The sequence below is a fragment of the Blennius ocellaris genome (genome assembly GCF_963422515.1).
Source record: "Blennius ocellaris genome assembly, chromosome: 21".
Taxonomy (NCBI): domain Eukaryota; kingdom Metazoa; phylum Chordata; class Actinopteri; order Blenniiformes; family Blenniidae; genus Blennius; species Blennius ocellaris.
Window position 1 is genome coordinate 7,283,322 of NC_137670.1, and position 25,448 is coordinate 7,308,769.

General features: G+C 43.6%; 1 protein-coding gene across 3 annotated transcripts in view; it reads right to left on the bottom strand.

The window, feature by feature from the left end:
* The window catches only part of dnah9 (dynein, axonemal, heavy chain 9), a gene marked incomplete at its 5' end in the record, with an annotated part of 163,638 nt that overhangs the window by 88,463 nt on the left and 49,727 nt on the right, over window positions 1–25,448 (bottom strand). For all 3 annotated transcript variants that reach the window (XM_080516868.1, XM_080516869.1, XM_080516867.1), the window contains 13 exons: window positions 5,474–5,713; window positions 7,356–7,458; window positions 8,045–8,210; window positions 9,967–10,174; window positions 11,980–12,153; window positions 13,177–13,351; window positions 13,839–13,986; window positions 14,473–14,581; window positions 14,922–15,049; window positions 15,125–15,335; window positions 16,818–17,105; window positions 19,777–19,915; window positions 20,205–20,362. In XM_080516868.1, the coding sequence (XP_080372994.1) occupies window positions 5,474–5,713; window positions 7,356–7,458; window positions 8,045–8,210; window positions 9,967–10,174; window positions 11,980–12,153; window positions 13,177–13,351; window positions 13,839–13,986; window positions 14,473–14,581; window positions 14,922–15,049; window positions 15,125–15,335; window positions 16,818–17,105; window positions 19,777–19,915; window positions 20,205–20,362 (2,247 nt within the window). The remainder of the gene's footprint in view (window positions 1–5,473; window positions 5,714–7,355; window positions 7,459–8,044; window positions 8,211–9,966; window positions 10,175–11,979; window positions 12,154–13,176; window positions 13,352–13,838; window positions 13,987–14,472; window positions 14,582–14,921; window positions 15,050–15,124; window positions 15,336–16,817; window positions 17,106–19,776; window positions 19,916–20,204; window positions 20,363–25,448) is intronic.

The window sequence follows — 25,448 nt, forward strand, 5'->3', positions numbered from 1 at the left end:
GCTCTCTGACAACGCTCTCAGTCGGACGCCAAACTGTTTGTCTTGCCCTATTAGTGGAATTCGGCTTCTGTACTTCACTTATTGCACATCTACAGGGCGCAATGATCAACAGTGGAAAGTGGAGATTTACAGTGAGAGGAATGTGACAGAGAACTGCCAAAGAAGAACGGAAGTAATCGTCTTCTGTTTCTACTGCACACAGAGAAATTAATCAATACTGAAAATGTTATTAGCTTTCGACTGCAAAAAAATGCAAGATCCTACGAAAAATTGTTCAAAAGTTATTAAATATCTTGTAAATTATATCTTGTAATTCTTGTAAATACGAGCGCTTCGCCCTCCTAGGGTTAAAGTACAGAATAATGTGGAAGTCTGTATTTTTGCCTCTGGTATACAAACAACTGGATTGACCATTGCCAAAGATCAGGCAAATTTTAAAGCAATCAATTGTTAAAGAACTTGTACAGCAATATAATATATAGGTTTTGAGATTTTTATCTTAAGACCAACAGATTGCTATCAAATTAAATATTTCACGGTCCAAGAGTGTTGCCCAAAAGTTTCAACTTATTTATTGTGCCGGTTCATTGAACTGCACAGGAAAAGTCAAGGCAGTGAAAAAAAAAAGAAAAAAGCATGGGAGCTCCACAAACATCTTTGGTAAATGTGACAAATCCACTAAATGCAAGACAAATATTAATTAACCTATCTTGTAAAACTTAATATTGACATTTCAAAAGGATAAAGATTTTAATCCACCTCTGACTTTGTATGCACAGTGCAAATATAAAAGTGATACACCAGCTTTTCCTCTGCCACCAGAAGAAGTTTACCTTGAGGTTTAAATTCCTCAGCCAAGGATGTGGGGGGAGATCGCTAAATCTAAAAGCAGAAACAATGATAACAACAGATCGCTATAAAATCACAAAAACAAACAACAACATTTCAAAACAATTCAATTCAGTTCAATTTGATCTATATAGCACCTAATACAACACAGTCATTTCAGGGCACTCTTACAGAGAGAAACCAACAGTTGCAGAAGCATTCATTCCGTTCAACAGACATTTCAGTCAGGACCCTTTTGGCTAAGTAAATGACCTGCAGACAAACAGAGCAACTTCCACAAACCTGGCATGGCCACAAATAGACATGTTTTTCTATATTTCTTTTTTTCCTCCACAAAATTTGAATAAACCACCAAGAAAAAAAAAAGTATGACAAATAGCAGATGATGCACTTAGTGGATAATTGGAGATTATACAGTCCCTAGATGAAGCTAATATGATGCAACTGTTTTCCCGCAAGGACATTCTATTTTGTTAACCTCATCCGTCACTGACCCAAATACCAGCTACAATGCGCAGTGTTTTCTGGAGGTAGGTTTTTGTTGTCACACTTTAAAGTACCTTTCCAGGCAGGCTGCTGCAGAGCTCAGCGTGTTGGCTCTCTCGAGGTAACCCGAATGAAGCAGCCTGGCTGCATCTCCAAGTCCCAAATTGGGAAAAAAAACAAAAAACAAAGTCCCACTCTCTAATTAGGCAAACATCTGAAACGTCAACTTTAAAAAAAAAAAACCTGACTGACAACCGCTTACGTCTCAACGCTCCAAATTAGAGGAAGCATTTGTATTGTCACATTAAATACTTTCCCTCTTCTTGGAGCTGTGGTTGCCGAGAAGCTGCTCACCTCTTCCTACCTGTCCTGAGGTGTTAGCACTGGGAACTGTAGAAGAAAATACAAAAAAAGAACTTCAAACGAGCTCCAGGAGTCTATTTTCTGGCTGTCTTTACCTTCTCTCTGCGGGGTGGAGAGTGGAACGGCGAGAAAGCTTTGACACCGTTTCCTCTCAGTGGTTCTGGGATGTCCAGACTCACTGAGCGGTCCAATTAAAAAAAAAAAAAAGAAAGAAAGAAAGGGTGGGGTGGGGGGGGTGGGGGGGCACAAAGACTTTGACAGAACAGGCAGAGTGGCCTCTTCAAACGCCTGCTTCAAAGTGGGACGGCGGCGTTAAAATTCCCCACTGTTTTGAGGGGAGTGATGTGCATGATCAAGGAGGAGTGAACGCAAGCCTGGAGGTCGACTTTTAGAACGGTAAGAAGACTTTTATCTGAAAGCGCAGAAGGCTCAAACCAGATACAAATGCCTCAGTGTACTTAATGAAGTGTTTGGCTTAATGTCTGAATCCCCCACTTTGATGGCGATCATGAAAACGAAAGTGTCATGATGGCGCCAATGGGAAAATCTGAGAAGGCATTATCACCTATTTTCTTCACGGTAACCAGTCAAGATGGGCAGTCAGTTATCTCAATAACTATTGAACAGACACACAAAATACTGTCCAGTGATAAAGTGTTACTTTAAAAGTCGTCAGAGTTGGAAGTAATGAGGTTGATGACTTTGAGGACATCCTCAAGCTCCTGTTTTGAACAATTTGGTGCCAAAAAAAAGTTTAAACATGCCAAATATTTTGGAAGAACTTTCAATCAGAGCCTGTTGTGCTTGGTATGAGGACCTAAATATGCTTCGATATGCTACTTTCACAAGCGTTTGGTTTTTTGCCCCTAATTCCCCATAGCTACATGTTTGTCGCTATTTACCATGTTTGTGCTCTTCTAATCATCACCATTATATTTACTGCATGTTTGATGCAAACTGGCTTTATTACTGGCAAACAAGTTGGCTTTATTGGAAATATTAAGACATTGAGAAAGAAGAAGAATGTGTCACGCATCAAAGAGTTCAATTACTGAATAGTCAATGAGATTCAGCACACCAGTAGTACACGGTCTACAGGTAGTACACCATACCACGACAGCCTGAAGACGAATGGTGCAGCTCTAATAAGTCCGCAAGTGGCACTGACGTGACCAATGGTCCAATTGAATTAAACATTCAAAGACATTAAGCTGACCAAAGGTGTACTGTCATTAGCTACTCAAAAATACGCAAATCAACAATATGACTGCATCAGGCTGTTACACAGCATTTAGCGAATCAATCCAATATATCATCAAGATATTCAGAAATAGTGCATCTTCATAAAGTAGCAGCTTGGCATTAAGTTGATGTTTTGCGAGCCATTGCTGGAACTCGTAAGTTGACAATCAAATGAGCAACACTTAAACAAGCAGCAGCTTGATATTGAATAGTCCAATGGTGCAGATGGAATGGATGGTTGGCATTCAGCTGACTAATGATCCAACTTCATCAAGTGGTCTGAATCAGTCATGGACACTATGTTGAACCAAGAGTGGAAAATCGTCAGGCGGTCAATCTATATTCAGCTGACCAATGGAACAACTTCCTTTGACAGTCGCTCATCAGAAATTCAATCAGAAAGTGGAACTTTGTATGGCGTATAATGATGATTATTCTTCTATATCTTTGTGGTAGAAGATTAAAAACTTGAGCAGCTACACTGAACGACTGAAAAGAAAACAAAGGCAATCTCGTTTTACATCCGTGTGCCGTCGTTGTCTGAAGTGACAAACATCTACCTACTGAAGCGCGAACAGGTGGTCTGAGCCACTTCGTCACAGAATCGCGTTTACATCTGCTAATTAGTAAAGACCACAGCTTGGGGTTCAGTTCCTTCCACAACACTTTCAGAGGCAGAAAATTATCAACAGGTGCAGATGCAGGGAAAACAAAAAAGAAGGAAAACTTCAAAACATCAAGAAAAACTAACAGGACAAGTCAATTTCCATAATCTCTCCACGTCGTTCCAAGGAAGACTATATAACCAACTTGTGACTTTTAAAAGACGTCTGAGTCATGGGATTTTAAGTTTTGGTGGTGATAACTATCCTATATTGACCTAAAACAACTTTTTGGCAATATATTATATACTTGTAAATAAATAAATAAATACACACAGACAAAAACAAAACCTCAACTTTCGACATCACCAGCTAGTGGTCAAATATGAAAATTCCAGCGTTTCTGCCATTCCTGTGTAAATGGACATCAGTTACAAAACAGCGTTGTGTAAACACGAAGCCTTTCTGAAAAGTTGTGTAAATTGGGCCTTGATCAGATCTTCGCCATTAACATGAAGACTAAAGGCATGGTAGTTGGTGAATGAACGGCGCTTATAAAGCACATTTTAGCGCTTCAGCAATGTCAATGGGTTTTACACTGCTGGTCACATTAACCAACCAAATTGACGTACAAGGAATATTGTTCGATCGTATATACAACTTCCCCCAGAAGTGCATGTGTGAAAAACGTACTTGTTATCTGCACTAATTAATCTGGTTGTGTTTGTTTTGAAGTTCCAACACCAGACAAACATTTTGCTGGTTCAGACTATAATCAGGAACTGATGACAACAAAGATATTTGATGACATTGGAAAGCCATCCAATGTGCCACTGACATGAACTCCATTCATGACCAGGGTCACACCACCTCCTACGATCAATGGAGTAAGGTCAATCTAATCAGGTTTCTTCTGATTGGTGTTTAATCTGATTACTGCTAGTCCGTGGAACCGCAGCCACTAAATGACTAATTTTCTAATGTACAGTCAAGTTTCATCAAATCTACCCCCGCCTCATGTTAATTCATGCAAAATCATTCAGAGACCGAACATGACACATCAAACAGATGTATATTAAAGTGCTGCAGGTGGAAAACAATGTATATCCAGAGCAGGAATGTCAGAATGTTCACTCTGTTCACTGGAGCTCATGTAACCATAATGACACCGTTCTACGTTGCTACGAAACCAGATGACGGTCGTTTTCGTTCGATTGTGACGTGCAGTAGCTCCGAGCACTCGGTGGTTTGCTTAACATACCACCTCCCCGGGGAGAATCGGATACGCCACATTGTCATTTCATCTATTGTCAAAAGGATAAATATTGATTCCCGTAGGTTCAACTGGGCGGGTTTCGACGGGTAATACTGTAGCGTTAAAGCTCGGTATTCTCCGTTTGTACAGTGGCGAACTCGGGAGCTGCCTTTGTAAACTCCAAGATGGAATTATGAAAAATGGAGTTCCTATAGCTGGGTGGCTTAAAGCATTAATTATACAACAGAGTGTGTTAAATGAGAGAGCCTGCCCTCCAAGAAACCGTGGAGGAATCTGACAGAAATATTGCCCCCGAAAGCTTCTCCCCTGACAGCCCCGGCGCTCTGATATTATAGTCATTTAAATACATTAAATCATGGCTAACACCCGTGGAAGTGCAAATCCATTCTATTTTCTGTTACGCTCATTTCAGACTTATTTCCAGCTCTCAGACCCTGCTCTTAAATCAATAATCATTTAGATGAGAAATTAGTGATAGAAGCCTGGCTCTGCCCACGTGGGAGGCAGCGCCAGCGAGACGGAGAGAATCAAGGTAAACTGACTGGCTTCGGGTTTGAAATTGAAAAACTGTTGTATTCTGGGAAGAAAAACCACAACTTTTTAAAAACATTTTCTTTTTTTTTTTTTTTTTTTTACTTGTTATCTCCCGAGTCACCTGGAAGATGTTGGAGAGGTCCCGCAGGTTGAAGATATAGTGGAACTTGACGGCGGTGGGCAGGAACGTGGAGGACATGCGCTGGTGCAGCGCCAAGGCCAGCTGGACCAGGGTGGGGGCGCTCTTCTGCACGGCGGCGCTGAAGCCGTCTGCTTTCAGGTGTTGGGACAGGATGGAGGTGTAGATGGTGGTCAGGGCTTCGGCTCCGGGGAAAGACAGGGCGAAGACCGAGAAGTGGCGCTTTTGGAGAAAGAAAATAACGTTTTTGCTCTCTGATTTAAGATCACCATGAGAGGGTCGGTTGGACGGAAGTCACTTTTTTGATTAGTGTGACAAAACGTTTGTCATAAATGATAAATTTTTGGTGAAAATCTCTTCATAACAGCCCGATGTCTCCTCTCCCGATCGTTCAGTCCACTTTGCTGTATATCTACAGAGCGTCGAGCTCCATCACAGGCGTGTCCAACCAGCACTCCTACAATCTATTTCAATGTAATGAGAAGTGGCACCTTAATCTGTCGCAGTATTCCTCTTTTTTTCTACTTTAATCCACAATTTGTTCCTGTTGTTCCCTATCCGATCGGATCAAAAGAACTCTTCTTTAGCCAGAGTAATTGTACCAAAACAGTGTTTTTTTTTCCCATCTGCGGTGGAGACATACAGTCCTGACCACTGCGCCTGGTGATAACTTCTCCCTGTTCTTGCCAAGGTTGAAACTGAATTTTTCCATTCTGCGCTTGGAGCTTTGTCACTGTCATCTGAATCCAGCTGCTTATCTGGTCCCCACCACTTTCTAAACACTCCGTTTCACATCAGCTTTACAGTCTGACACTTTTCTAATAAACCCAGACGCAGACTTTCAGAAACAATCACTCAGCACCAGATTTACATCCGAGTAACTATCGACCAACGTGACTCCATACTTCAAAGAAAACTCCCAAAATGTTTAGATTTTGACATTATTCCGATTTAGATTGTCAACGACATTTCAATGTAGTTCACTGACTGATTTTTGCAGTCCCATAGGAATTAAAACTGAACATGTACTGAGATCTGAAACCCAAGCGGCAGGTTTCCTCAGAGGTCAGTTAGCGAAACATGAACAGAGATTGATGACTACAAATTCTGGTTCGTTTGTGGAACTGCGAGTTGGAAATTTGTGGACATTTGTGGAAATATGTGGTAATGGTCTTGTTTTCGTGTATTAGTTTATTCTCTGTGCAGAAGTGATTCCTTTTATGGGAAGCATTTTTAAAGATTTTTTTTCTGGGAGAGTAACTTTACAATCCTGACGATTACAGATGATTGATCACAGTTTGGTGATATTGATGTCGATCGTGATATGATACGTGTATGTTTATAGCCACGTTATCATCGGTCTGATTTCGACAGCACAGTTTCAAATTTGAGCCAAACACTAAAGCTTTAATTCTTTTTTAATCGTTGTCACACATTCGATCAGTTTTTTTATTTTTTTATTGCGTAATTAAACAAATGGATCCTTCCCCGGAGCGAGCCGCCTCAATTTTCCAAATTTTACATTATAATGTTTCGGTCGTGGAGGAATTCATGTTCCCCTCAATTCTGGTCCAAATCCAATCAACTCTGCATGAACGGCCACAGCCGAGAACGAGCAAACAAATTAACAAAGGCAGAGAAATAACAGACGTGGACCCGAAATCACCTAATTTAACCGAGAGAAGACTGCTTGCGATAAGATGAATTAACGCATACGGAACCCCGGGAGTGGGTTGCATAACGGGTGGAACACAACGTGATGGGAGCACATGGTGTGTGTGTGTGTGTGTGTGGGTGTGTGTGTGTGTGTGTGTGTGTGTGTGTGTGTGTGTGTGTGTGTGTGTGTGTGTGTGTGTGTGTGTACCTGCAGTCTTGGATTAATGGTGAAGCTGCCCGCCGTCGGGTTCATGCAGGACACGTACTGAACGTTGTGTATTTCCTTCAACAGCAGCTTATTACGGTCATACCTGGGAGCGCACACACATACACAGAATCATTATTTAAGAACCTCGCATGCACACAGGCTCCCACTGGCTTTTCGATACGGACGCCTCAGCGCCCACTTAAGCTGGCGTGGCTCGCCGGCGTCCTCCTTCCTCTCAATTTCATAGCCCGGATCCTCCGAGCATATCTGTAATGGGCTGGCCGTGTCTAAACCACTCGGCCTGTGTCTGGCACCGTGTTCACCATTTACAGAGGATGGTGCAACACCCCCCCCCCACCCCCCCACCCCCTCTCCCATCCTCAACTCTTCCTTTTGACTTTTGACATCTATAAAAAAAGATGGAATTGAAGCGGGGAATACTAAAAGCTTCTGAATTATTAGAGTATTACACCCGTCATCTGCTGGCACTCCATTATGTCGACGATCCTGTTCTATGTTAATACACAGAGGGGAAACTGCAGGAGACCGTCCATCATATACGCAATTAAAGCCGGCGACGCTTTCACTGACAACTTCGTCAGCATCACCTGCAGTGTGTGTGTGTGTGTGTGTGTGTGTGTGTGTGTGTGTGTGTGTGTGTGTGTGTGTGTTTCGACACAGAGCCCCACCAGTGGTTATAGTCCAGGTGTTGCCGGATGAGCGTGTGCGGCTGCACCGTGCCATACGCGTCCACCTCCGGCATGTTCAGGTCGTCGATGAAGTAAATGAGTCGCCTGCTGCCCGGTGGTCCGTAGTTGCGACCTGCTTTCTTCTCCAGGGGCTTTTCCAGGACGCCTGCGGGTGGGATGGATGAAGGGGGAGAATGAAGAGTTGAAAACAGCATACGGGGAGTACTTCACAGGAGGAGTCAGACATGAGCCACAAAAGGCAAGCGAAAATAAATTTTTACTCGGGATGCACCAATACCTGCTTGTACCGATACCAGCACTTGTTAAATATAATGAAGTCCACATGCGCAGGCTATGTTTATGTTTATATTTTAATCTGTATTGATGTGTGAGTGTTTAGTTATATATAGCACACACTGGATGATGCTGGACATCCGAATTTGCCCAAATGAGGATTAATAAAATACTATCTATCTATCTATCTATCTATCTATCTATCTATCTATCTATCTATCTATCTATCTATCTATCTATCTATCTATGTGCCACTGCGAACCACCTTTATATTCTCATAAGCTACCTGAAAGATTTCCATGAGTTTCCAGTTTAGTGGCTCGTCTTAAACTAGCGGACAAGCTAGTTGAAATAACCACGCTTTAAGAGGCACCGTGAAGAGTCAGGAGGATTTCTTTGTGTGATGAATACAAAATCCATTCATTTAATTAACACTGGAAGAAGTGCTGTACGCTAAGCTACAATAGCATTGAGTACTTTTATTCTTTATTCCGCTTCCAACTGAGTCTCAAGTTTGACTGCAATGCGGTACCTCTTATTAAATCTATTTTTGTTGAGAGTAGACAGACTCTAATTTCAGTTGATTGAATTGAATTACTTTTTTTCCTCTCTTATGGGATTGGACACACTCATTACACCCTCTTGTGGTATGAAATGGTAATACAAAAAAGGAGACGCAAGTTAGCTTGCTAGGCTCAGTGGTAAAAGGAGTGTCTGGTTTTAGATTGACCGTTTTCTCAGTGTTTTTACTGTATATGTAATGTGTATTTACTTAGTTGATGTATTTAGCTTAACTAGTTGAGTCACGTTTATAGATCAGATGATAGTAAATTGATTTCTCGCCACACGTTTCTCAGAATTTCAGTGGAATTCCTTTAAAAACTGGCTAAATCAAGCTTTTCGTCAATCTTTCTTTAAAGTGCTTTTATCTGACATTAAAGTGAGCTTCTTCCAGATTAGCCTCTGGTCAATAAATTTGGTTGTAAAGGATAAATAATGAGGCATCATCTCACTGAAAAGATAATTGGCTGTCCAATAAAAAAGCAAGGAGACGATCAATTCTTTGAATAAAGAAGCAGCACTCAGGAAGACAGATTTCCGTAAAGTGTCGGCCCCTTGGAGACCCTGCTACTACAGCCTGTAAAATATTGTGAGTGGGACCGACGTGCAGCTCATTAGCGCTTCATTAGGGCAAAACAAATAGTCAGATTTCTCCAATTATCATGCTTCTTTGTAGCGTGTGCAACATCTATCATGAGAGATGTAATTCTGGTTGAAGCAAGAAGAGTAAACATACTCTAAGGTTCTAATTTGACTTGAGCAGTACATTCTTGTTTTTTTTGTTGTTTTTTTTACAAAGAACACTGTTTACATACTATTTTTTGAACAGTTGAACCTCAAAAAAACCTGTTTATTTATCTTATAAATTACTCTCAAGGCACAGTAAAAGGAAAAGCTACACTATTGACCAGATGCTCTTGTGAAGACTTGTAACGCCACTGATTGTTAAAAGATGGTACAACAGTAAGGGAGACAGCAAGGTTGATATGATAAATGCAATTTTTTCACATTCTGATGGTTGTGTTGAGATTTCTTAGCTTGTATCCTGACACGCGATCACTAAATACCTTGGAGCATAGCAGACGTGGTGTAATAGTTGAAGGGGACGTTCTTGATCATGTATTTTTCAGCGTCCAGTGCTCCCAGCTTGTCCCCGACCAGCACCGACTTCCCGGTGCCGGCGTTCCCAACCAGCATGACGGGCCTGCGGTGCTCCAGGAGGCGGTCCATGAAATATCGGACCCGGATGGTTTCCATGGTGTGGACCAGACATGCCTGCATTCAGATCACGGATAGAAACACGGGGAGACACTCGTCAAGGGAATTAATAGTTACTCTGATTTTCACGAGATTCACAGTGAAAACCTCAAACCTCAAACATGTTCAAGATTTAAAGCCAGAAAAAACAAATTTTTCCTCTTTTTGTTCAGTACTAGGAACTTGTTTGTGCAAAAGTCAACAATAAAGCCAATCGACGGGAGTACGTGCCCATCCTGTAGATACAAAACGCCATTAGAACTAATTTGCAGTTGAGTGTTGGCATTCTGACTATCACAACTCTTCCAATTCTGTTTATTTTAGTTGTTGTTTATACAACGTCAAAGCCTTCCAGAGGTCACCGCAGGGCAAGACTTGACAACACCAGTGACAAACTCAACAACTTCCTCATGAGGAAGCTTTTGGCAACATTAAGAAAAAAGAAAAAATTCTTCCTTTCAAGAGGAATAAAGAGCAGACAGGAGCAGACTGGGAGCTGCGCGGCCATCTGCCACTTCGAGGTGAGAAAACAACAGCCAAGAGAAACAACAAAACAGTAAAGAGAGGGCAGGTTGGACGGGACCGCTAACCACAGATCAGACGGCTCGGGAGGCACAGGAACCTGCAGGAGGGCACAGAGAGCAGCGAGATTTAATGCTATGCGGAGCAGGAATGCTAATAAGGGAGGCCAGGTTTGCTGAGGGGATCATGGGACGGTTTTCCCTTCGGCTTGTCAGGCAGGATGGTTCAGGGTCGTCTGTTATGGTTATCAACCGACCCCCTCGGGAGCATGCTCAGGGAGGTTCGCGGCTAAAACGCTTGATTTGCTGAAAACGCCACTCCGTTCTCAGGCTAAAATGCCTCGACACACATTAAACAAGGTCGCACTTTGTGGTAATTGAAGACTTAGCAGTGTAATAGAAGATTAAACACTGAATAATGATCGTTTGCACTGAACAAATCTTTTTCAGGAGATTATTCTGGAACAGAGGAACACAGAATTACCATAAATGAGGACTCTTTGCGTGCTAGCGAGTGCGCTGCTCCCGGCACCCTCCCGCGGCTCCGGAGCCGTCTGATTTGTAGTTAGTGTTAATGTTTGGGATGACAGGGATTATCATCAATTTTTCCTCTTTATCGTGATCAGCCCATTTTCTTCCATTTGAAAGTCAAAATTGTTATGCTGTAACACAGTGGCTTTAAAGTTTGTGCTGCTTTTGTTTCCCTGCAAACCTGAGAAAAAAAGATGTTTTCTATTCCATTGTATTTTATAAACCAGAATGCTGCAACAAAACAATTTCCCTTCAGGGATTAATAAAGTCATCTATCTATCTATCTATTTATCTATCTATCTATCTATCTATCTATCTATCTAATGAAGAATATCAAGGTTCTAATGAAATATTTTCAGAACTTTTGAAACATCTTATTAACATCACTAGATAAAACGCAATGACGAACACTGATGAAAAGCAACAAGAAAAATAGCTCATAGACCTCAAACTGTGAGAATGTCTTTCCTTCTTGAGGAAAACTGGCCTTTTTGTAAAAAAAATTCCTGCCCACGACCTTGCTCACATTCCGGACTTTTTTTTTAGTTATATGGAGTTTGCGTCTAATAATTTAACACAATTCATAATTTTTCAATCAGCATTCATTAACAATGACTGTTATGTAAAGGTTTTACAAATATTAAACCTTATTAGAAAAAGTGAAAACTGGATACTGGTATCGGTGCATCCCGGCCAAAAATCAATATGAAGACTGCAAAGGCCTTAAAATCCAGGAAATCCGCCCACTGTGTCGTGATGAGTCTGGAGTACCTGCAGTGGCGTGTCTGCGTCCATCTCGAACTTGGGCACCATCTTGGACCAGGGCTCGAACTTCTTGCTCTCGGGGTCGATGTAGTAGTCGAAGACGGTGCCCTGGGACGGGAACTTGATGGTTTTGAACTCGGCCACCCACCACTTGCTGAACTGGGCTCTGTAGTCGACCAACTGCAGTCACACAGAGACACAGAGGGTGGGCAGAGCGCTCGATACCGTCGTACAGTAGCTATGGATTGGCGGCGGTGGCGTGGAGACGGGGGCCGGTTGAAAGGGAGAAAATGAGAGGCGGCTGGCCTCTTCTCTCTGCCTCTGCCGGGCCCCTTCGGTACCTGTCTCCTCCATTCACCAGCAACTCTCCAGTCAATAAAACCACTTAGCATTTAAATGCATCGGTGATGGGAAAATAAAGTGGAGCACATTTGTACGGATGGGAGAGCTGTTTTATCCCGTAAACGTAGACGGACGCGCTTACTGTACGCCGCTAACCGGATTGCTTAGCAACTGCCGGCCGCGACTCTCCCGCTGATTTAAATCCTACCGGCCGGCGCCTGAGTCCACTTCATTTTCAGATGATCTCTCTCTTGAAAAACCTGCCATTTCTTCCAGTGAAAATAGCATTCAAATGACTTTTCATGAATGGAGGAACAAAGTTGAGCCACTTAAGAGCCACTGCGGCGGGGAAAGCAGCGACGGGTAGCCGGTAATACAAGAAACTCTATCAGGGAGGAGCTTCAATCCGCTGCCATTCCTAGAGCCCTTTTATTTCTGCAAAGTGGAAAATGTGAAGAAAACCACTGAATCCAGGAACGAAAATGATATTTACTTTTGAAAAAGGGGGAATCACAAGGATAATATTTTCACATATAGTGATTGTCGAGATAGCCGTTATGAAATACGTGGCTAAAAACACACATGACCATCTTTAGCCCCACTTTAGTTCAATATTTCACTCTATTTTATTCACATTAAATTTTTTTTATACACGTCTTATCTCAGAGGTGACAAATGTGACTTGAATGGATACACTCCTCCGTCAGCCAAACTATGCATCATGCTGAAATGTTAAAACTACTGAAACAGTATAAACTGCATTTTCACTTGAAACGTTGTCGTGCAAAACAGAAGCTTTATCATTCGATTCCCAAGCTCACATTCTTATTGTGAAAATGGGAAGTGGATCAGAAGCCGTACCTGGTCCTGGAACATGGCTCCACCGAAAGCCCAGATGGCGGCGAAGACGAAGTAAAGCTCGTGGAGTTCTTTGGCGCAGTCCGGCGGCGTGTTTTCTGGAGTCAGAAGACACTCCAGCAGGTAGCACAGCATCTGGACCAGGCTCTGCTCGGGGATGGGGATGATCTTCTTAAACCTGAGAATGGACGGACGGACACACACAGACACAAACAAACACACATTACAGGACATCGCAGGACTGCAGCATTATTCGCGCTCGCCTCTGCTCACAAGTACTGCCGAGCTAACAGAAGCAAATCAAATGTTAAATTATGTTTTCACCTTCTGTCATTTGGAATTGTGCGGCCCATTATTTTGCACGTCCACCAGAACAAACACAGCTTCTTTGACTAATTCAATTATGTGAAGCCGAGTGACGCATTAGTGAGCTTTGCTGCGCCGAGTGGTGCTTTGTATTTGGTTGGGAGGACAAACTGTTCCTCCTCTGCTTCCTGTGTTGGAGGAGACGACTGCTCCTGCAGAAAGCGGGACGACGTCCAGTTCCCGTGATTCAGCGCTTGTTTTTTTTTTCTTTTTTTCTTTACCCCCTCTTTGTCCAGCACGCCCACTCAGCGACACTCTGGTGCTCATGTTTCTTACAGCAGCGAGTGCCGCTGACGCACCTCGATCTGACGGCCTCCAGGCAGGACGGGAGGTACTTGTCGAAGAGGATGGTCAGGTTCGCTTTCTCCGATTGGACCTGCCGCCTGTCGATCCAGCTTGTCACCGGGGGGTTCCAGCCCAGATCTGCAGGGTTTATGTACAAGATGCCTGGGAACAGGAGAGAAAAGAGGATTCTTGGGCTACAAGATGCATTCTTTTCTCCAGAAACTTCTGTGAATTTATTTCTCAGCTTTTAAAGCCTTGTTTTTAGTTTTCAGAACAGTTTCTCTGCTTTTTTCCACAAGTGGAGAGCCAAACTAAACAATAAAAAAAAAAAAGTGAATGGGATATACCCTGTAATCCATCGTGAATAAATAAAAAACTGAAAAGTACCTTAAATATAATATGGATGTCAATTGTTAAGACTTTTGCACATGCCTCAACTTCTAGTTAAAAGGATCTTATGGAAACAGTGGCCTTTTGGCTCACGCTAAACCGTCTCGATAACTGTTTTGTTGTACATCGAAACAATGGCGTGACAAGCCCAAAGATACTTCATTAATTGTACCTGTGACAAAAAATTTATTTGGCTAAATTAGTGGATTTACACAATATCATGAAAGGTTCCTCCAGTTAAAGGGGATCAGAGAGTACCTGCTCTGGACACCGTGGCTGGAGTCGCTGTGCGAAGGTGGCTGATTTCGAACACCAGCCTCATGGTGGGATTGAGAGGGATCCGCTCATTACTGGCCAGAGTCAGCACCTGACAGAAGGAAAGGCCGTATTCACTGGGAAGAAGTCTGCTCTCTCCGTGGCGTTCACACACTCTGAGCCTGGACTATGACACCTGCTCTGCGCAACTCCTTTCACTATTCTTAGCATTGCATTGCTACAGACTGTCATTTACTCTGACAGCCAGCGAATACAAATAGTTTACAACTCTCTCCGTCCCTCGCGGTCACTTGTTCTTTCTCGCCCGCGATGACTCAGCCGCATTTCCTTTCCAGATCTGGATGCTCATTTGGTGAGCAAATGACAGTGAAAATGTCATTCTGGTACTGAATAGTCAACATATCTTGACACGCCATGCCACCCGCTCGCACCTTGTTATCATCCATGACTGTGTTGAGTGACTCGATCCACATCGGGTCGATGTCGCCGTCCAGAACGATCCACTTGGGCCCGTTGTGGCTGACGTTGGCGAGCTCCCTCATGATGCTGGAGAACAGGCCTGGCAGAGGGAGGACAGTGTGTTAAATAGTGAGCGCTGGAGGAGAAGATGATGACCGAGGATTTGGTCACTTGCCGTCTTTCCACTCTCTGGTGGCCGGGTTGATGATGCCAAAGAGCTCGTCGTTGGTCACGGCTTTGGGGTTGAGGTCTGTCCAGACAGGCCGGCGCTTCATCCTCTGGTAGGTCCGCTGGAGCGACCGCAGCACCTGACTCTTCCCAGTGCCGGCGTTCCCGATCACAAACACAGAGTGACGCACGGCCAGCAGCTCCTCCAGTTGCACCACCTGGTGGACAGAAAAGACATTCAGAGCAAATCTTGTTTCAAGCAGTCATGGAGGTCTTAGTCCAACCTTAACGGTTACATATTCTACAGTTTTTTAAACCATTTGGCAAAGTCAACAAATTGGTAGCTTCCTCACGATTCAAATTTTCCCCCAGCTGACAACAGCATATTAACAACCACTGAATAAATTAGACATGCTTAAATACTTGTGCTCGATCGAACTCTACCCAAGCGTTATCGGGTAGAGTTTAATCATCTCATCTATAATGTGGCTGTTAGTTATTATTGAGTTTGGAAAAAATGTGTAAAATTTATAAAGGGCCAAAAAACCTTCTTTATTTCTCGGTTTTACAACTTCAGTCATAAAACACACTCTGAAATTGTTGTGAATGGTGGTGTAACACTTTCAATGGGGGCATTGACATCGAGAAATGTCCAACAAAGAGCAACAGCGAGGGGGAAAAAAGGGGGAAGAAAGAGATTTCCTCCCCATTTTCACTCAAACATAGAGATGGTGAGCCCAATCAATGGCATCGACTCGGCCTCTTGCGGCTCCCTCTGGTCCATTCAGCCACCGCGCGGGCAGCTTTCCGCTCTCAAAGGCTCCAGCTGATTACGCCTTCGATGTTTGACAAGGGCCGATGCTAGCGCGGGCTAACGCTATAGGTACGGGCCGTTTCTCCCGCGGCCTCGCCTGTGGGCCCCCCCCCCCCTTCCTCTGTGCTCATTGTCTGGAATCAAAAGGTTGGACGCGCAAACAAAGACAGTAAAAAGTTCAGGCTCTGGGGGCGGACGGTTTGTTATTGAGCGCTCCGCCGCTCTCTCTGTCGCTCCGTTTCTTCTCCTCTTTGTTTATTTCTGCGGCTGTCTCTCACAATGTCAGGGTTAAGTGGCGCGGTGCAGCGCCGGCCGCCGTTGATGGACTGTTATTATGTGGTTCCCGTGCCTGTTTGACCTGAGGCAGATTGCACTTATTTCCCCCCGGTCCTGCCTACATCTGTCTCTGACATATATAACCCCTCCCGCTGCGTGTGTATGTGTATGTGTATGTGAATGTGTGTGTGTGTGCGTGTGTGTATCTGTATGTAATATAATGATTACAATTAGGTCATCAGCTCGGGTACCTGAGCTCTCGGCTATATTTGCCCGATTCATCCAGATGCAGCAGACTAGCTTGACACTAATGTGTATTTCCCGGCGGGGCATTATGACGTGAGGTAAATAGCTTTTGGAAAGGAGCGAGATAAATTTGAGTCGGAGTGCCGCAACTGTAATATCCGTCCAAATTGTTCAAGATGAAACCCCCATTTGGGGACTCGTGCTTCTCAGACAAGTTGTAATTATGTTTGTCTTTGTCCTCGGTGTTGGCCACCGACTCGCGCTCGAGTGGGACCTTGTCTTTTTTTTTCCCCTACAATCAAAGCGCGGTGAGATAAACCCGAGCAGACAGGCACGGAGGCCTCCCGGCGCACGCTCGCCCTACCTTCAGCACGAAATTGTCCTCCGCCTGCAGCTTCAGGTCCAGGATGGACTCCTTCACGTGCCTCTCGAAGTCCGGGTCTCTCTTCCGGGGGACGTCCAGCGCCGGGAACAGGTCTCCGATCAGGCCCATGAACACGGGCATGTCGTCTGTCACGATCTTGGGGATGTTGAAGTCTCTCAGAGCTCTCATCAGCACCTGGTCCTCAGCCCGGCCAGGGTCGCCTCTCTTGAGGGATCCGGCCACGACCAGAACCGACTTGATGGCCCGGAGGCCCCAATCGTAGTGATCCTGGAGGAGAAGGAGGAGAATACTGAATTCTTTCGCCCTGATTCTTTCCTCCATCGATTCTTCTTCGTCATGCCTTTCTCACTTTCATTTAATGCTTCTTCCTGCCTCGCTGGCCATCTTTCGTCATTTACCTCCAACATTATTCCTTCTTTTCTGCCTCGTCACGATGTGGTGCTTTTCTTTTTTCTTCCTTATTCACATACCTTCTTTCACTTTCATCCTGTTTCTCTCACTTCTCCTAGTTGTGGTTGCCTCATTCACCATTCTTATTTTTTCCTTACTGCCCTTCCATGTATTCTTTCTTCCCCCTCCGTATGCAATCCTTCCTCACTTTATTCCACAATATTTCTTTTCACTCTTTTTCCTTTCCATCCTCACCAGACATTTTTCTTCCCACTTTGTTTGTTTCTTTCATTCTTCCTCACTTCACTTTCCTTATTGCTTCCCCTCAATCTCTGTACATTTGTTCCTTTCTCACTCCACTTCCTTGCCTTTTCTTCCCTTCTCACTCCCGGGTTTGATTTTTTTTTACTCACTTTCATTCCCTAATATTTCTTTGCAGTTATTTTTCTTGCTATCCATCCCTCTTTCCTTTTTCATTCTCATTTCTCCAATATTTCCTCCTCTTTGATGTGTTTTTGCTGGAAACATTGCTGTGTAAATGGGATCTAAGACTTCTTACAGATTGTGAGATTTCAACAATCTTACAAGTTCACAGTGAGCCACACTATATGGCAAAAATCTACTGTACGACATGAAGTTTGCTGTGTGCAGATTGCACGACAAAAACGCAAGCTGAATCTCAGCCTACGACAAAGTGATTGCCAAAGTGATTGCACGTGATTGTGCAAGAACAACATGTCCAAAATATAAACATGAACAGAGCCCTTGCTGTTGTGGTATTTATGTGTTTGGAGTGATATAAAAAAAAAAGGAGAAGGAGGAGAATATGTATGCGGTCATGGCTCGGAAAGAGAGGCCAACTTGGGATGCCAAGCTTTTAAGTAATTACTTGTTAGCATCTTCTCCCATTTTACATTAGCATTTACTGTTACGGTCGTTTTTCCAACAAAACACACTCGGAACCATAACAAACACGTCTCAGGTCGCAGCAGGAGTCACAATCACCCCAAATATCTGACACTCTCCAAATTCTTTGGTCACATGATGTTGAACTTGTCTCACAGTGCGACATAGGGGGACCAAAGTTTGCCGCAATTCTCCCACAAATGATATCTTTCATCTGTAATGGTCGATAATTGCATAGTGTGACTCACGAAAAGCGACTCCTGACTGAGCGAGCTGCATCTCTATCCTTCATATGGATGCTGCTTGGCTGATGGACCCACTGTATGCATGTCAATAAAAGCATAACCCCCTCCGAAGCCCATTACTTCATACGCTTCATACGCTTTGTCTGAAAATATGAACCAGAGCATAGGTCGGTGACACCAGCCGACCTCTGAGATCACTGTGTTTTTAAACTGTCACCAGACAGGCTGATGGTGAGACATCTACACAACCGCTGTATCAGCTCTGGATGTCTGGGGAAATAATGAAGCTGCATGTACAACATGGATGGATGAACGCGGCAAAGTGTGCTGATGCAAAACTGATGCGCAAGTGTCTACTTCCACTTCCAGTTCGGGTTGAATCCATTTACAGGTAAACAGACTCGTGGAAGCAACATGTTCCGGTTAGGAGGGGAAAGCAATACAATGAGTTTCTCATTGAAAGGGATGTTTTGCATTTATGGGCAAAAATCTGCCTTTTCATTCACAAATGAGATCATATTGTGACACAACATGTCAGATATAAATCATTTGATGGAGTGATTCAATGTGAGTTTTTGCCATTTTCTCCTAATAAACTACCAAAAATGGCCAATTATAAAAGCCTGGCTATAATAATTTTACCCATTTCAAATGGAATAGAATCAATAACATAGCATTTAGAGACAGTGCCGAGAGACAGTTTAGAGATAGATATAAAACTACAAATACAACTTTATTGCATTATTGGCCATAGCACTAGTTAGAAAGCAGAAAAAGATTAAATAAACCTTGTTGATCAAATGTTTTTGATGTATGCAGTACTTCATGCAGTACAAGTACTTGGCTATCTTTAGGTCAAGATAAGTTTTAAACTGAGTTTTCCACCACCGGCTGGCCTTGGTGCTGCCAATAAACCAAAGCTCGGTGGCACTTTCTTCCCTGCAGCCATTCTCCAAAACTTGAGCAAAAACTTAGCACTTTCAATTGATTTGCAGCTTCAGCCTTTGTGAGAATCGTTTAGAGAGGCGGTCTGTTCATTTGATTTCATTACTGCTAAGTTGCTAAACACTTGAAACAACAGAGAGAGAGAGGGCTAAAAAAAAAAAAAAAAAAAAAAAAAAGTGTAATTAAGGTGATATTTAAGAAATGTCGGGAGCAGTGTGCGAGGACTGCTGAAATGATCATTGGAAATTCATCCAGAACTGAGGGCTCATAACGATCACTCACCTCAGCTGTAACTGCACTGCACCGCGAGCAGCTTTTATTGCATTTTTTTTAATCTTGATCATTAAGAAAAACATGTAATGTACACAAGGGGAGAAGAATGAATGGGATTAAAGTGAAAGTCCGATTGTCTGGTTCTGCAGGCACCTCGGATGTGAAGAAACAGGTCGTACCTGTTTGGACAGCAGCTCCTTGCACAGAGTGTACAGCGTGATGAACTTGCGGGCGAGTACCCGGGCGTTAATGAAGCCCTCGGCCACCAGCATGATCTCACAGATCAGCTCGAAGTCCGGCACCACCATGGCACAGGGTCTGTGTACGGAGAGGCCGGTAAGACAGCGACTATATTCGCACATACACACCAGCATCCGCCGACAACCCATCAATCCGCGAGGTTACTCTCCCTCATTTTCACATAGCTGAAAGTTATGAAAGCCTCAGTGCGATCCATCACAATTAAACATCACGGAAAACTTCCCCACCAAGCTGTTTACTCCTTTTTCCGCCTTGAACTTCAAGTTTTCTTGAGCGGAGAATATTTTCTGAATATCTGAAGAATCGAATGAGCCTGCTCAAACTGCTCAAACGTCCCTGCTCCCACCTGAATAGTGCTTTGAGGTTCTCGGGCAGCTCCGTCCTGCCGGCGTAGCCTGGATTCATTGTGATGAAGATCCCCACGGAGGGGCAAAGGTTCACCTCTTCCCCCATGAAGTTAAACCTCTGCTTCTTATCACGGATGGCATCTTGGATGCTCTTCACCTGCACACGAGCAACAAAGAGTGAATAAAGCAGGGGGAAAAGGCTCTTACAACGACAGATGGGGAGGGTGGGGGGGGGGTGGCTCACACAACAAAATATTCTAACCCGGAGCAGCCGACTACACAGGTACGCTTCCTTTACAAACTTCCCAACCACTCAAGGATGTTTATCAGATTTCACACAGCTCCTTCTGAAGGCTTTACACAACTTTGTTCTTGTATAGTGGAACACGGCTCCAGAGTGCCAAAAAAAATGTGCCAAGTGCGACTCAACATTTCCACTGATCGTACCTGTGCGGTTGACATTTAGCAGGTCTGTCTGTGTGTGTGTGTGTGTGCTATTTTATAAAGTGTGAATTCTACAAGAAAAACACAATGACTATCTCTTTGATTCCATCTGATGTGAAGACATTCCTCCTGTAACAGGAGGACCAAACTTATAGAAATCCTTTCTGTGGAGATTCTGAATGTTTTCCAGCCCTTTACGGGTAATTACTCCAATATTTATGGATTAGAATACAAATATTTTATTAATACCAGAGGGAAATTTTTGAATCGCCACATCTGACCCCTCCTCGAGACGGGGAGCAATGAGCTGCCATTGTGGCACTTGAGGGGTGAGATAAGGAGCTTTTTCTCAGGGGCTCACAGAGGCGACCCATCAGCTGTCAGAATCGAACCAGTGAACATGGGATTTAATCCAGTGGACGTGGCTGCACACATGTAAGGTAAACTGTTCATCCAATGGGAGCAGTATTGGGGTCAATGCTTCCACAGTTCGAGATTGGGAATGCAACCTGCAACCTTCCCATTGAGAGACAAAAACTCTGTGGTCTGCGCTTTCAGCCACAAGGTCTGTTTCGTCGTCTGTTGTGGCGTAGTGTCACAGTCCGTATACCAGTCTGGGCACTCGTTTTAATCTTCTGCCCTATAAAGGTTTTATGAAATTATTGGAACTATGGAATAATTTGAGTTTTGAACCATCACACTGAACCAAATGCTTTGAGAAAACTTAGAAAAGAAACTTTACATGGGTTGCAACTCCCTCTTATTAGCATGTTATTAATATCACTAAAAGGCACACCCGAATCGATTTGAAACACCCTGTCAAGTTGTTATGCAGAATGCAACTTTTTGTTTTGTAAAACGACGCAATTTCATCAATTATGAAGGTGTGTTATCATCCAGGGTTTACTGGATGGATGAACAGCCAAGGCTCAGCTTGTCTACATTATGATTGAATGAGATATCAGAAATGAACAGTGTGTGTGTGTGTGTGTGTGTGTGTGTGTGTGTGTGTGTGTGTGTGTGTGTGTGTGTGTGTGTGTGTGTGTGTGTGTGTGTGTGTGTGTGTGTGTGTGTGTGTGTGTGTGTGTGTGTGTGTGTGTGTGTGTTGGCCTGTAACGCTGAATCCCAGCCTGTAAGAAGCTTTATGAATTTAACATGTGGGCGGTAAAAGACCATGGCGAGTCGACAGCTGGAAAGAGGAGGAACATCTCTTCATGGGTGAGTACTTCACTACAGATCACTCAGTCATACTAACACAACCACGAGAGGAAGATGGAGAGGGGGAGGGGGAGGAAAATAGCGGTGCAAAACAAACAGGGCAGCTCCGACATGCATATCACAAAAAAAAAAGGTCTCACAACATTTTATGAGAACACTGGTGGAGCTTGTATTTCATGTGAAATGACGGCACCTCACCGCTGCGATCTTACAGGGATATGAGAGGGGATAAAACACAGAAAACCCGTTTTGAAAAAGTTCAACGGAGATACCGTTCAGAGAGGTGTGGTCTGCCAGGGCCTCTTTAAAGGTGTAGAGTGGAGCCTTCAGCTTTAGTACACACTACCTATAAATACGTATTCAGCACCAGTGTGTGTTTTAGAGGGGATCCTAGTCATTAAAACTCAAGGAATTTACACAAAAAAGTGGATTAATCCGAACTCGGGTCTGCAAAGTCAACCGCATGTGCAGAAAAAAGGATGACCTCACACAGAATTTGCTGTTTACGAAAGTAAATATGACCGTAGATCATATTTCCGTGGCCTAGGACAAGGGTTTTCTATCTGTGGCTCTTTAACCACTCTCTAGTGGCTCCCTGAGGCTTTCAGAATATATACATATATATCATGTCACCGGTTCACTGCTTCTCCTTTCCTGAGCTACTTTTGATGGATGCTTACCACTACTGCATGTTTGGAGATGCTCTGACCCAGTTAAAGAGCCTTCACATTATATACGTATGTCTATAGAGTGTGTGTGTGTGTGTGTGTGTGTGTGTGTGTATATATACATATATATATATATATATATATGGGTTTTTTTTGTTTATTTTTGTTAAATGCCAGGAAATATTCCAGAATGACTACACAAATCACAAATTATACAAATTATAATAAATAAAAATCCTGCCAAAATGGCTAAAACTGCTTTAACCACTATATTCATTACAAAAGGAAGAACAGTGAAAACAGTTCAAATGGCTGATAATTGACCAAAACAAGAAAAAAGATCATGGAAAAAGTCTACAGTTCGAAATTACAGATAAACAACTAGATTGTTGGTATGTCGAGGACTGAAAGGAACTTTTTTTTAGGTGCACTCAGAAACGTTCTGTATTGGTATCGTACTATCTGCAATCTTAGTGATTACAACAATGAGCTCCGTCAATATATTTTCACGTTGTCTCACTGCATCAATCAAAAGACACCATCCACACTGTGAAACATGGCGGAAGCAGCGTCATATTGCTGCGCTGCTGGTCGGTCCTGCAGGAACGAGAACAGCTGTAAATACGGAGGACAAAGTGAAAGTAGCGAAAGAATGACAAATCCTGAAGCAACAGGTTATTCAGTCTGCTGGAGAGGAACTTGGGGAAAGATTTACAATGCAGCTGAACAATTGTGATTCTGTTTAGACGAGGGGAAAAGCATCTTTAATCAATTTTCTCGGCGCTGTATCTACAGGCTCCAGCAAAGGGTGAACCTGACCGATTTATCTCAATGTAGTTACGTCTGGCGGCCTTATGCTGGTCCGCCGCTTAATTTACCGCCGAGTCTGTCCCACCACCTGTGCTGGGGAGGCCCGAGCGTCAGCAGGGCATGTCGCGCCGCGCTGCTATCTGCTTGGAGAGGATGGATTAGGCGCGCGTCGGCGAGAGATGGCTCGGCATCGAGTGCGAGCTGCCAGCTGTCACAGCGGGACGCCTGATACGGCCTCTGTTCGTACTCGAGGACTGCTTTTCCACGTTCCAGCCACCCGGGATTTGGAACTTGTCGCGCCACCCGACACCTATCTGGTCTGTTCTCCGAGGCAGACTTCCAGAGGAACGACTTTCATTCCTGCCCGAGAAGACAGGGAGAAGGGCAGAGGACTGGCTCCGAGTCGACCGGTGACTGACGATCCTTTGAAGAGCTCCGTCTCAATTATCGTCACGATCATAATCTCCTTCCTTATCGGCTGTATAATTTTTTTCTTTTTTTGGATTTGACAGTGGTGCACATGCATGAGGCAGCCAGCAGCATGCAGCATTAAAGCACACCAAGAGGACTTTTGATAGCACAAAGAAAGAGAGAGAGCGAGAGAGAGAGAGAGAGAGAGAGAGAGAGAGAGAGAGAGAGAGAGAGAGAGAGAGAGAGAGAGAGAGAGAGAGAGAGAGAGAGAGAGAGAGGGGCCTCTTTTTCATTCAGGTTAACAGAATGCAAGCAACCACAAAAGCAGGCATCAGCTGAAAACACACCAGATCGGGCTGATTTCTCAAAAAGAGCCTTCGTATGAAAGAGGCTAGCTACTGTGGGTCACCCAGAGTATGCAGCCTTCAGTGGGTGGAGAATCTAAAGAACTAGTCTTTTTTTTATTCCTTCTTACTTTATGTGTCATTACGGATGAAGCGGAGAGGAGAACAAAGGTAAAGACGCTGTCAGAGTGATCGGCTCAGTTCATCCACAGAAGGAGGGGAAAAAAAACCTGACAAGCTCAGGTTCGTGATGTGAACTGATGCTTCACTCCGACGCGAGCAGCAAAACAATATTCAAGTAGCTTGACGAATGCAAAAGCCGACAACGTGAAGGTAAAAAGCTAAACTAAATCATGATGCAAAAACAACAAAAATCAAGACAAGAAATCAAACAGAATCGCAATGAAAGACATCGAGAGTGGAGTAATTCATGGTCACTTTGTTAGGTATAGCTTTTATTATCAGGACGGCCAAAATACTTGATGACATGGTGTCATTGCGAGGACGTTTTGAAGTGAAAAAGCAAAACTTCAAATATGGTGATAAAGAGATTTTGTAGATATAGAGTGCTTTTGATTGATGAGTCTAATAGATGCAACTGTATAATGTCCAAAAATCAAAACATGTTTGGGGTCAAAATGTGTGTGAGATTTGGTTTTAAAGTCACTAACTTAATGAAAAATGAGAATATGTGTGACTGACTGAGAGAAAACAAGATGTGTCTGTGACTGGACACAGGTAGGGAAATAATAGGAGCTTGTTACTTCACAAAGACGATTAATTAAAAACAGGAAAAGAGGCCTAATTACAAGTGAAAAATAACTTTCTTATTTGCAAATCAAATCAAGGTTGAGCTCAAAGCGCTAAGGCAGAACAAACAGTAATTTATCCAAAATGATTCCTTCTCTTTCCTCGGAGGGTTTGGACTCTTGTCCATTCGGAGTTCCTCTTATTAGCAGAGAAAGATATGAACGACACACGACCGGCAGCTCAGGCGGTCGTCCGTTCTCAAATCAGATCAGAGAAAGCTCCAATTATGACGACGCTGCGAGGAGCAAAAGGCAGCAGCCGCGGTGGATGAGGATTAAAGCAGAGGCGATGAAGAGGCTGTTCGACTTCTGCACTGCGGTTTTAAAGTCTTCATTTTTTAACAAAACTTGATTTGAAGATGCTTGAATCACCAGCGAGATTTTGAGGTGCCGTTTTACACAAGGTTTTCAAGTGAAAACGGAAAACTTCCGTTGCCTTTCTGGGGTTTGTTCACTTGTGATCCGGTCACAAGTGGTGAACCCAAGAGACGAGTGTGAACGGGCACCAAAGCGTTGTCACTCAAACCACTTCCTGAGGT